General features: G+C 43.2%; 1 protein-coding gene across 1 annotated transcript in view; it reads left to right on the top strand.

Annotated features, from left to right (window-relative positions):
- The window catches only part of ASPG (asparaginase), a 110,109-nt gene extending 98,378 nt beyond the window's left edge, over window positions 1-11,731 (top strand). The window contains exon 16 of the mRNA XM_088455270.1: window positions 10,564-11,731. Within this exon, the coding sequence (XP_088311396.1) occupies window positions 10,564-10,614 (51 nt within the window). The 3' untranslated portion in view covers window positions 10,615-11,731. The remainder of the gene's footprint in view (window positions 1-10,563) is intronic.
- Window positions 11,732-12,427: the final 696 nt, after the last annotated feature.

Here is a 12,427-nt window from a genome sequence, read left to right as displayed (position 1 = left end):
AGTGGTGTCCCTTACACAATGCCCCCAGTAGTGGTGCCCCCTATGCAGTCCCCTTAGTAGTAGGGCCCCCTATGCAGTGCCCCCAGTAGTAGTATGCCCCCATTAGCAGGCCCCCAGTAGTAGTGCCCCCATTAGCAGGCCCCCAGTAGTAGTATGCCCCAATTAGCATGCCCCCCAGTAGTAGTGCCGCCATTAACATGCCCCCCAGTAGCAGTGCACCCAGTAGTATGTCCCCAGAAGTATCCCCTTAAAAACACACACATAAAGAAAAAAAAAAAAAAAACTTGCCTGAATGCCCGCTTCTGCCGCCATCCATCCCGCTATGCTGCTCTATTACGTGCGGAGGGAGCCGGAAGACGGAGCTCATGAGTGAGCTCCAACCGGCTCCCTCCGTGCAGCAGCCAATGAGAGTCTGCCTGACTCTCATTGGCTGCTATTACAAACACACAGCTGCTGCTGGCGGCTGTGTGTTTGATCTGTGTAGGGCAGACCGCTATCACAGCGTTCTGCCCTACACTAGAGGAGCCCTGACGTTGGAATCTCTCAAGAGAATCCGACATCAGGAGGCCGCCTTTCGGGCCCCGAACGGGGATCTGAGTCAGGCGGGGAACACCCGAACAGGGTTCGGGTGGACTCTGATCCCCTATGTTCGGAGCGTTTGGGATTCCACAGAATCCGAACCGCTCATCTCTAGTTATGATGTATGATCTTGTAGCAAAACTAAGTACACAGGTCCATAGGATGTAAGCCTCATATGAAGTTACACCTTCCATCCTAAAATGCAATATTGGGAATATTAAAAGGCTGCCATCCCAGCCTCCGTGAACAATTTACAAAATAATCGCCTATCCATTCCCATTCCTTACTTGCCTACTTTTGAAAACTTATTTCAGGAAGATTACAGTAGATCAAAGAATGCATAGTGCCACCAAGGGTTGTTCTATGCACCACCCAAGAGGCTTATCTATTTATTTATTCTTATCGAAGAAGTCGTTATAAAGTCAGTATATGACACACACATGCTTTATGAAGTGTGTTTAAAATACAATGCACCTGGCTGGTTGTGTAACACCTGACAGGTTCCCGGGTGTACAATGAGCTGCTGGGGCACTGTGGGTAACTTGTTAGCTGGCACGGGGAAGTGGGAGACAAGGGTCTATTGTCTGTCAGGCTCAAGCTTATTGGGTCTGTCTCCAGCATTTGGGGTTTTGTGGTGGCTGGTCTGTCTCCATCAATTAGCCAGATATTAAATGTACTTGCTGCTGTCAGCAGAGTTTAGCTCCTTGCCTGAAATGGCTGAAGGCGTTTTCTGTCAGCCCAGGGCAGGATATATAGGCATAATGTTCACAGCCAGACAGGGCAGGGGGCTGATCTGTTCATCCTCCTTAATATCTGGCTGGATCACCCCTTGCATCCGCCTACCCTCTCCTCCTGTTTTGCCCCAAGCTGCCATCTTCCATCATTTCCTACTCTCCCCTTGCCTCTTGCTACTACCCCTCCCTGCCCTCCAGTTTTACACTCTTACCTTCCTCATGACTTCTCCCCTTCTGCTTCCCCCTCTTCTCCTGATTCTCACGATCCCCCCCCCCTGTCATATCCAGACTTGTGATGTGGCAATGGATTGCCCGATTTTCCATCTACCATCTTGGGGCAGCGGGTGACTTTGCATTGATCTGTGACCATGAGTCTCCTACAGAATCTAGGAAACTAGGCCACCTTGCTCCACATTCCTAATGGCAGGGATTATAGCATATCAATAATAAGTTAATCCTTTTATCAATATCACAAAAATGCAGAAAGATGCACTTCAACCAACTTCATCTCACTACACCCAGATACATTGCTACTGGCTCTTTTTGCTGCTGTTGCAACGGAATACGTATTGAACACGCACTGTACAAGTAAATAAAACGGTATATAAAACGGTGTGGTGCATGATGTCTCATACTCCCAGTTTGAGGATTTTGTACACCCAGAGGAGGGTACAGGTACTCCTGGGTAAGAACCACTGCTATAAATCATGTACCCATTCATGCTTGAAAAAAGGTACTTAAGTTGCTATTTAAAGAGCGGGAAAACAAAAGTGGGATTCCTGCTTTAACAACGTGATGATGTAGACACAACAAATGAGCCGTAACCCTAGCAGCCCTCTAATTAGTGCAAGTTAAGGTGATCGTCTTCCATGTCTTCCCACTTGCATCGTGTAATTAAAGGGACTATAATTTCAGTGCCCATTACCTTTCCCCTCAGTGCCGTTGTCTAGTTTCACTTTCCTACTTCATATCACTTTTGTTTTGGTTTTTTATGTGCCATGAAAAGTTATAGTAAGTCTTACTTCTCTGTTACTCATCACCTGCATCTTAAATGACGTATATACGTGCCGGCCTTGTGTGTTGTGTTTTTTTTTTGTCAGGATAAATGCAAAATGGTCTTTACGCTGTTCTAAAATGAGATGAGCTTTAATGATGCCGGGGATACAAAAATAAATCTGGCAGAAAAGCTTTAACTAGACTAATACACTTTCCCGTCCTCGCTTGGGTCCCATTTGCCCACTGACGCCCCAAAATATTCATACATTGTGACTTCTGGAGTAGTACTTTCTGAGAGGTGAAACTGTTCTGTACATCATACTGTCTCACCCCCTGCTTTGTCAGGGCATGTCTCATCAAGAGACGAGTTCAACACTATCTTTTTTTTTTTTTATACGCCTATTGTTAATTAAGATTTAATTCATTTTCTATCGAGCTCTCTTTCCAGAGGGCTTATCAGCAGCCTCCACCCTTGTGACTGGTTTTGTTTGCCCTCATAAAAAGCTCTGCTGCAAGGAGTTTTTTCTTTTTTTCTTTTAATATATTCTTTTTCTTTTTGTATATTGCCATTCTGTTTAGCAGATGGAGAATGGCCTTACCTCCCGCAAAAAAACAAAAAAGTGTTTTCGCTGGTGATAGGGATTCTCCCGATCTATCAAAGGATTACCACCAGAGATAGGAATTCCCCAACACATTTCTTCTAGGTGATAACTAAAGGAAATATCGCTTTATTATTTTATTAAAACATTTTGTCTGTTGTATTTATTATTTTAATAACAAATATATGTATATATAATGTACAATGTACTGAGGTGTCACCGATGACATACACATGGAAAGTCCATAATATAGAAAAAATGAGGGGCACTGACCAGCTTTCTGCACATAGAAGTATCATATTAGTAATATAGGATCTCTAAAGGATTGGTTGATCACTGATGCACTTGTACTGCTATATCTCCTGAAGATGGTCCATGTAGGACCGAAACATTGAGACGATATTGGTATTTGTGAGGATCAAAATTTGATACTTCTACGTGCGGAAAGCTGGTGAGTGCCCCTCATTATTTATTTATATATATATATATATATATATATATATATATATATATATACATACATTAGTAATGGCAGCACTCCGTGGACTTTGAAATAAATACAATACTCTGCCTGGTATCACCAACGTTTCGGATGTTTACTACATCATTTTTCAAGGACCTTGAAAAAAGATGTAGTAAACATCTGAAACGTTGGTTTATTTCAAAGTGCACAGAGTGCTGCCATTACTAACGTGTGTGTGTATATATATATATATATATATATATATATATATATTATATGTCACAATACCGGCACACACTCACACTCTCCACCACTTGGGGCAAAGTAAGTAATTGGGGGTGCCTGCTGAATTACCAGAGAAGACTAAAACTCTGGATCCTTTAGCTATAGAGAATAGCGGCACTCATCCCTCCATCAGGAAATAATATGATCAAGCTGTCATATTGCTCAATATGACAGCTTGATCATATTATTTCCTGATGGAGGGATGAGTGCCGCTAATAAATCTATATATATATATATATATATATATATATATATATTTTTTTTTTTTTTTTTATAAATATATATATTATAATATAATATTAAACAAAAAGTGAATACTAGCGCACAAATTTCGGATTCCTTGTCTAGATAGAGTCATAAAATATAATAGTGATGATACGTCGTGAAGAACACTTCCTGGAAATAACAGATGGCTGCAGTTTCTCAATAATCTGTGTGGCAATCGGAGAACAAGGTGCTGAAAAATAATGAGACGTGCGCCTAATAGTGTAGTATTTTAAGATAGAATAAACTTGTGCTCAAAATAGGTAATGTGCGTACCAAAAATTAAACAATTAAAAGCTTATCTGATGTCCAGGTGGCACTTTCAATGGTCAGATTAACCCAAAACGACAACACTTCCAAGGTTTCTCTCATACAGAGATCATTGCAGACAAAATGTGTCCAGAAGGGGATATGGGAGATTATTTTTATATTTATATTATTATATGTATATATATATTAATGTACACCCCGGCACGGCAGTGCTCAAATATGGAATCTTACTCCAGAACGGTGTGTTTGTCCTGAGGAAGGGGATCCGATCCCCGAAACGTTGACCACGCAAATAAATTCCCCTGCCATGGGGTTCTTTGCCTAAATTGTGAAGTCTGAGTGCCGCCTATTCGACCTACGTGATATGTATATATATTATTTTAATGGAACTGAAAGCCCAATCTGCATTTTTATTAAATATTCTGCCCACAAATTAAAAGGCTGTTTTTGCAATTGGACAACATAAGAGTGGTCAGTCTGCACAACTTCAGTGTGTGCTGCACTTACCTGGGTACCCAGAAAAAAAACCTAAATTTCTCCTTCATCCACTAGGGGACACTGGAGTTCAAGACAGTGGGGTATAGACAGTGGTAGAGCAGAGCCTGGCACTTTAAATAATTCTGAAGTGTGACTGGCTCCTCCCCCTCTATGCCCCATCAGCCCCAGTTTTTAGAATGTGCCCGAGAGAGCCGGTCACATAGGGCTGAGCTCCAGCCCACACTTAGTATTTTTTCTTTTATTTCAACTTTATTTTAATTTCTAGCTTTCACAAAGCATTGAGGACAGGCTGACAGAGTGCTGCGTCTGTCAGCCTGCTACATGGAGGCATCAGGAGACCCGCCACCACTAAATAAGAGTGTGTCGGAGTCCAAGGCACCCTGGCAGTAGCTCAGGGAGGACACGCCACAGCTTAATATAGAGGCTGTGTCCGTGCTTCCGAATGCCTAGCCGCAGCCCTGATGCCAGCAGCTGGTAAGTATAGCTCTGTTTCCCTTATGGGGAACGGAGTTTAATCTGCGGCCCCTCTGCCCCCTCCCAGGCTCAGGTGGTTTACACTGTAGTATAACCCCTCCTGGAATCCTGTTAAAACGCCGCTAGCGTTATTACAAGGGGCAGAGCTACCGCGCATAGAGCGCGGATTCATGTACAGGGAGACTGTTCAGACAGTCTGTAATGTTGCTGCCTAGCAGCGAGCCCTGATATCCTGCTACTGAGCGCTGTCTGACTTAATAGAGCTGACAGCGCTCTGTTTGTCAGCTCTCACGAGAGCCGAATCCTCCCTCTTCTCTATCCCCACGGGGAGGGAGCCTGCCGCGACCCGCTACTCCCATAAGGGAGTCTACATTGCGCAGCAGCGCGGCTGTTCCCTGCCGCGCTGGCGCTTGAAGAAGCACTGGCGCTGGCTTCTGCAGGGGGAGGAGCACAGCCGCCGGAGAGCGATGCTGTTATTCACAGCGCTCTCGGCTGCTGTTTGCTGCGCCGGTGCTTGTATGAAGATGCACCGGCGCTGGCTATTACGTTCCCGCTCCCCCACTCGCGCTGCTATACCAGCCATTGTTTGCGCCCCGCGCGCTTATTGATAAGGGGCGGAGTCTAGTCCATGCTGGCGTGCACAGATGCCGCCATTACCTCCAGCGAGTATTTTAAAACAGCATATGCACCTGCCTTAAAAGGAGCTGGGGCTTATTGCCAGCATCTCCTGCATCCTGACTCTGGAGTTCTGTGGGGGGTGCAACCCTTAAAAGGGTTGTGGGTTTTATTCCCAGAACGGCCCTAGCTGTTGGGAGTTTGTATGTTCTCCCTGTGCTTGCATATGGCCTCTCCCGTTATTTTTCTTTACTTAAACCTACAGCACTGGTCTTATTAGGTTTAACGACACAACTGTGGAGTTTGTAATTTAACCTGCAGTCTTTATATAGATCTGGCTCTGCCTCATCTCTGTTGTATTGCACGTCGGTAGTTCCCCTACGGAACTGGGCAGTGTACTGGTTTAATATTATATTTAAAAAAAAATAAAAATAAAAAATGAAGCACAGGGAGGAACATGCCACAGCCTAATATAGAGGTTGTGTCCATGCCACTTTGCCCACCACATATCTATCAGCGCCTATGGCCACACGCCCGATCTCGTCTGATCTTGGACGCTAAGCAGCGCCAGGCCTCGGTAGTACTTGGATGGGAGACCGCCTGGGTATACCAGGTGCGGCAGGCTTATTACATTGAACATCTGGGGCAAATATGCTTGATGTGTAACAGAATAATGCAGTGTGTTTCTTGCATCTATAGCTGCCAGAGATCACTCTGCCTAAATGTGTATGGTATGCATAGTCGGGCCACTGTTCTGGCTGCTGCCAGAAATTACGGTTATTGAATATCTTTAACTCAAGGTTACAAAAAGGGTGCATCCCATCCCCAGGCTTATGCCTCACATTGGCTCACCTTAAGAATGAGCCGTACTCTTCTCATGCATATATGTGGCTGCACATATGTTAAATCTCAACAGCCTTCGGTGCTTACCTTAGAAGGTATGCATCTATATGGATTTATATCTTATTTATTCCCTTCGGCAGCACACACAACACGAAGTAGTAACATATGGCCGTTGTGGTGGTTGGCATTGCTGTCTCGCATCACTGAGGTCATCTTTTGATTTCCATCATCTGGGGCACACCTGATTAGGCGAGTACACCGGTAACGGAAGGGTCCCAGGATCGCAATCAGTCTGGGATAGTACGTTGCTAACATTTCCTGCCCCAACGCCGTGCAGAATGACGGCCACACGCGGCACATGAGCAGTCTCCCTGCGTGGAGGTAAGCCACATGTATGTATATACTTGTATTTTATACTAAACCCGGCGTTAAGACCTGGGGCTCAGTTGCTTCCATGGCTCTAACTATTGCCCTTGTTATATTTTTCAAATTATATCGTCACCTACTAATCTTGTATGTAGGTACGCGTAGGCATGTGGGGATTTGTGTGTGTATATGTGTATGTATATGTGTGTATGTATATTATATATATATATATATGTATGTGTATATAATATATATATATATATATTGCTTCTTATCCTTACCATTAAAGCAGGGGTAGGATATGTTCTTCTCAGTTTTATGTCTGATACCTAGCATATTTAAAGAGGATGCTGCGATGAGAGGCTGGACTCTCCTGATCCGGTAGTTTGTTCTATAACTCCGCTTACACCATCTCTCCCTAGGGATTGGGTGGTGTGTGTGTATATGTATATAATTATGGATATGTGTAGGTATGCCTATACTTCCACAATCATTAAGGTACATATTATTCCACGTCTGGAAAGCTGCCAGGGTTTACCAGAAGCTGTCTGTTATATACATACATATTATATGGTGGCTCTATAGACTAGAGTCATGTTCTGCAGCTTACATAGGATAGTCAGAGGCTCCTACGGCATTGCTTCTAGTATGGACTCTATACATGTCCTGGGGCCTTCCTGTATGTCCACACATGTATATAAGGATATGTACTTACACCCGCCTCGGGTTATAGTCCTGTTTCCATCAGTCTATATCTACGGCGTCCACTTCGGGGGACCTATTAATTACAACTACACTCTAGGGCGCACTTAGTAACCAACTTGTAAGACACTAGGAATGCAGTGTGTGTATATATAGATATAGCATGCTGATCTCCTATTGTGGGATATATGTGTGTGTGTGTATATATGTATATGTATGTAGCGTGCTGATCTCCTGGTGCAGGAGTTTGACAAGTGACTTACTATGTCGGTACTAACTCTTCCTTTCAAAGCGTTTGTCTTTTCATGCAGCTATGTTTATATGTGTGTGTATGTGTATATATACTGATATATTCCCGTTCCTTGTATGAATTTTCCTAATAATTGGAGAAATCTGTTTTTGGCCCTGACTGGCGTTATCACTACATATATATATATCTCTTCTTACTTGGGATAATTAACGCATTCTATGTCTATGTACAGGTACCTTTCCCAGCATCGATTCTGGTACTTTATATTATTGTCTTGTCGCATATCTCAATAAAATGGGTATCTGATGGTCCCTTGGGTACATTTCCTATCAGTACATAGAGAATCCTGGATCTATTCCATCCTCATGGCTTATTTAGTTAATTTACATGAGGCCTAGGGCCACCCGCCGATATAGGCAGGGTCTGGCCTGGGTTGTATCAGATCGTGGGCGTAATACACACTTCACCATTATAAGTGTTAATGTAAGGATACACTAGCAGACCGTTTTTGGGGTATGTGTAATCTCTATATGGATACATATCCCTAATGGAACAGGCTCAGGTATAGCGTCCTGTTGTACGGCCTTCTTGTCTCCACTAACAATTTGCTAGTTTCTACAGTATTTTCTTCTGCAGCATCTCCAGACTGAAGTCAGTGCTGTAGAGCATTGATCTTTGCCCACTGAGGCTACTCTCTGTACCTGTCGTGGTGGGTTGCTGTGAGATGAATAAGGTCAGTGACATTCTACATAGCGTCCAGAGGGCTTCTGGTCGCTCACAGGTAAGCGGGCTTACCCCACTAATGCCTCGGAAGATGCTTCCTTTTCATGCATCCTGACATAGCTGTTATTCTCTCTTGCGCACCCTAGCTGCTGTCCTAGCAGCCTTCAGTTCTTTTAAATCAGTTGGCTGTACACTTTAGAGCTTTCCTGGTGTGTAGGTGCATAGTTGTAACATTGAGATTTGTGACCCTATTCTACTGGAATCTGTTGGGTTTATGGACTGAAGCGCATCTATGGGCTAATGCACATCTTTACTATAAAGTGTGACAGTCTCTATGTTCCATACAGAGGGCCTGGTTAGTTTCCTGTTCAGTATCTGTTGATAAATTCAGCACACTGACAGGTACCTGAATGGTACCTTCATAGTTGTCCTAGTGCTTTAGCCTTGCGGATGGGATACTTCCCTATATTGGTAACTCTCCCTGGGTGGAGGTGGCATCCGTGCTCTTTTTCTGCTAAGGGTATCCTGGGTGTTTTCATACTATGTTCAGGCCAGTAGTTGGTACTGATTACACTCTACCATCATGTAGGAAGTTGTCTGCTGTTTGACAGGAGGGGTGATACTGCCGTCTGACCCACTGGAAGGAATTGTAGTCTCAATCCTCTCGTATCCGTCTCATGCCCAGTGGGATCGCCACTCGTTGACAACTTCTATGGTCTAAACCTTCCACTGGTTACCAACCCTTTAGTAGTTATAGTTGGACCTCGAGAATGGTTCAGGGCGACTGTTAGGTCGTGACTCTTGCCTCCTTGTTTGCTTGGTTAAGAGTCTGTGGACGGGTTCAGCTCCGTCTCTGTATATTGGTATCATTATACTTTTATCTATATGATTGATGTCCCGCAGTGCTGGGATTCTGCTGTCTGAGACTGTTGCAGCTTCCTGTAGTTGTCGCTGGTACGGTTTTCTCGAGTTTTGTTCTCATGTTACTGCCATTCTATGGATTCTAGTTGGGGTTTTCTGCTCCCAGCGGTCTTGCTTGGTCTGTTTTTGGCTGAGCTTACGGTGTTCTGATGCTTCTCATCTGCGGCTATTCTCTAGCCGTATTCCATTGAATTTACGCTGTAAGTTGTGGAATATCTGTGACTGTTCAGCAAGGAGCTCTGATTGTCTCCTGGCTCTACGACATGCCTCCAGTCTTGGGCTGTCCCTGTTTTGGTTGGCCGAAAGGTCGGCAGGTTCTCCGCGCTTCCCACCCAGGAGGTTGGCTTTGGGACGTCCCCACTGTCTTGAACTCCAGTGTCCCCTAGTGGATGAAGGAGAAAACAGGATTTTGGTACTTACCGATAAATCCCTTTCTCCGATTCCACAGGGGACACTGGACGCCCGCCCAGCACTGCGTTCCTGCCGTTTTGTTGGGTCCTTATCTAGTTGTGTGACTGCATGTGTTCCCTGCAGTGGGTTCCTCTGTTCTCCTTCAGTCGGTATTGTTCCGTTCTATGGTCTTCTCCTTCTCCTCATTTTCCTGTTGTCTACCGTCTCCTCTCGGGCTCAGTTCTTAAAACTGGGGCTGATGGGGCATAGAGGGGGAGGAGCCAGTCACACTTCAGAATTATTTAAAGTGCCAGGCTCTGCTCTACCACCGTCTATACCCCACTGTCTTGAACTCCAGTGTCCCCTGTGGAATCGGAGAAAGGGATTTATCGGTAAGTACCAAAATCCTGTTATTAGCAGGGTTCACTTATGATAGTAAATGTAGAACCAAATTGGGAATTTGCAAGCCTCACATTTATATGAACTGCACCAAGGGTTATATAGTTTCTATTACCTGTGAACCCACCTTTATTTCTGCCACAATTCAGAGACTGATCTAGTCACTTACTGCCTTTTTTTTTTTTGTTTCAGGTTTTCTTCAATGGGAACTCGAGCGACAAAGACAGCTATTTAAGTAGTTGAATAAATCCTGTATGTGTCCTCTATAAGGATGCTAGATCATATTGTTCTCAAGCACAAACTTTATAACTTGTGGTATCTTTTAGTGATAAACATCTGTTGTCTTCTTGCAAGGACCAGACTGTCTGTGGTCTCCTTCCCAGACATCTTGTGTTTTTCTATGTGCTCTAACTTTTTTTTTATATTTGTGATGTTTTTGAGTGTTTAAGGTACAAAAACTGACTAATTTAAGAGAATGTATTTTTTTTTAAACTCTAGCATTTGTGAGTGCAAAAACAAAATATGTGGACAACAATGTATGATATTTTAATGTGTGTTTTCTGATTGTGAGCAATACACTTGACAGTGGTGAGTTCTCCTGTTTTATTTTGTCTTCACATTTTAATATGTAAATTAAATGGTGTTTTATTAATTTGTGGATTCTGCACACAATGGCTGTTTCAGATTCCTTTGCACAGTTGAAGTAAATGTTTATTGGTTTGTCTCAGGGCACGGAGGTGCACAAATTGGACACTTCTGTAAATTGCAGAACTGTTTTTGCGCACCTCATTGAAAACCCAGCACATCTAAAAAGCACAGTATTAAAAACATTTTTTTTAGTTGAGAGAATTGTGAATTTCATGAAACTCTATAAAAATGTGGATTCAATTTGTATTGTATCAACAGATATTAGCAATAAAGTGTTATCAATCTCATTAATCATAATGACTCTGCATTTCACAATGTTTCCTAGATGCGCAGTAGTGTTGATGAATGCAGTCTAACTTTTTAAAAAGTTTATTTTTTATTTTGAATTCTACAATCTTTTGTGAGTGTGAATTACATTTTTGGACTTATTGGGCCAAATGCAATAGGGTGAGAGTTTAGCAGTAAACTCTCACATTGGTCGAATTTTATCTTCAAAATGGTAAAACATCTGGATGAGAGTTTACATTTTTAGAGTTTTTTTAGTCTAAAAAAATGCGAGTTTGCCTGTTCTTGGTCTCTATTACATTGGGCGAGTTTTAGAAGTGTGAGAGTTTACTGGTAAACTCTCATATTTTCTAAACTCTCACCCTATTACATTTGGCCCCTTGTGTTTACAATATTCCCAGAACTGTCCTAATTTTGCTGCTGGAAAATCCTGAATAGATTTAATAAAAAAAAATAAAAAATTAAGTCTCCTGATGAATAACTAGTTTATGTGTATATATACTCCGATCCGCCATAACATTAAAACCACTGACACGTACCACCTACCTAACCATTGTTGCAGACCAAGTACAAACCTTCATGGCAAATGGTATTCCCTGATGGCAGTGGCCTCTTTCAGCAGGGTAATGTGCCCGTGCCACACTGCAAACCTTGACCAGGAATGGTTTGAGGAACATGACAAAGAGTACAAGGTGTTGACTTGTCCTCCAAATTCCCCAGATCTCAACTCGATCGAGCGTCTGTTGGATGTGCTGGGAAAACAAGTCTGAGCCATGGAGTCACCACCTCGTAACTTACAGGTAATAAAGGATCTGCTGCTAATGTCTTGGTGAAAGATACCACAGGACACCTTCAGAGGTCTAGTGCAGGCCATGCTTCGATGGGTCAAAGCTGTTTTGGCGGTGTGGGGGGGACCTACACAATATTAAAGAGGTGATTTTAATTATATGACTGATCAGCTTATATTCATATGTTTACATTTATTGATTTGGCACCCAAAAGGTAACTTGACCAGGGAAATCACCTGCATCAGGAGAGGGTTCCTCTAAACCAGGGGTTCCCAACCACGGTCCTCAATCCACACTGACAGTCCAGGTTTTAAGGATAGCCATAGTTGAGCACA

Source organism: Taudactylus pleione, unplaced genomic scaffold, assembly GCF_031769625.1.
Source record: "Taudactylus pleione unplaced genomic scaffold, aTauple2 ptg000652l, whole genome shotgun sequence".
NCBI lineage: Eukaryota > Metazoa > Chordata > Amphibia > Anura > Myobatrachidae > Taudactylus > Taudactylus pleione.
This window is presented reverse-complemented; position numbering and strand designations above follow the sequence as displayed.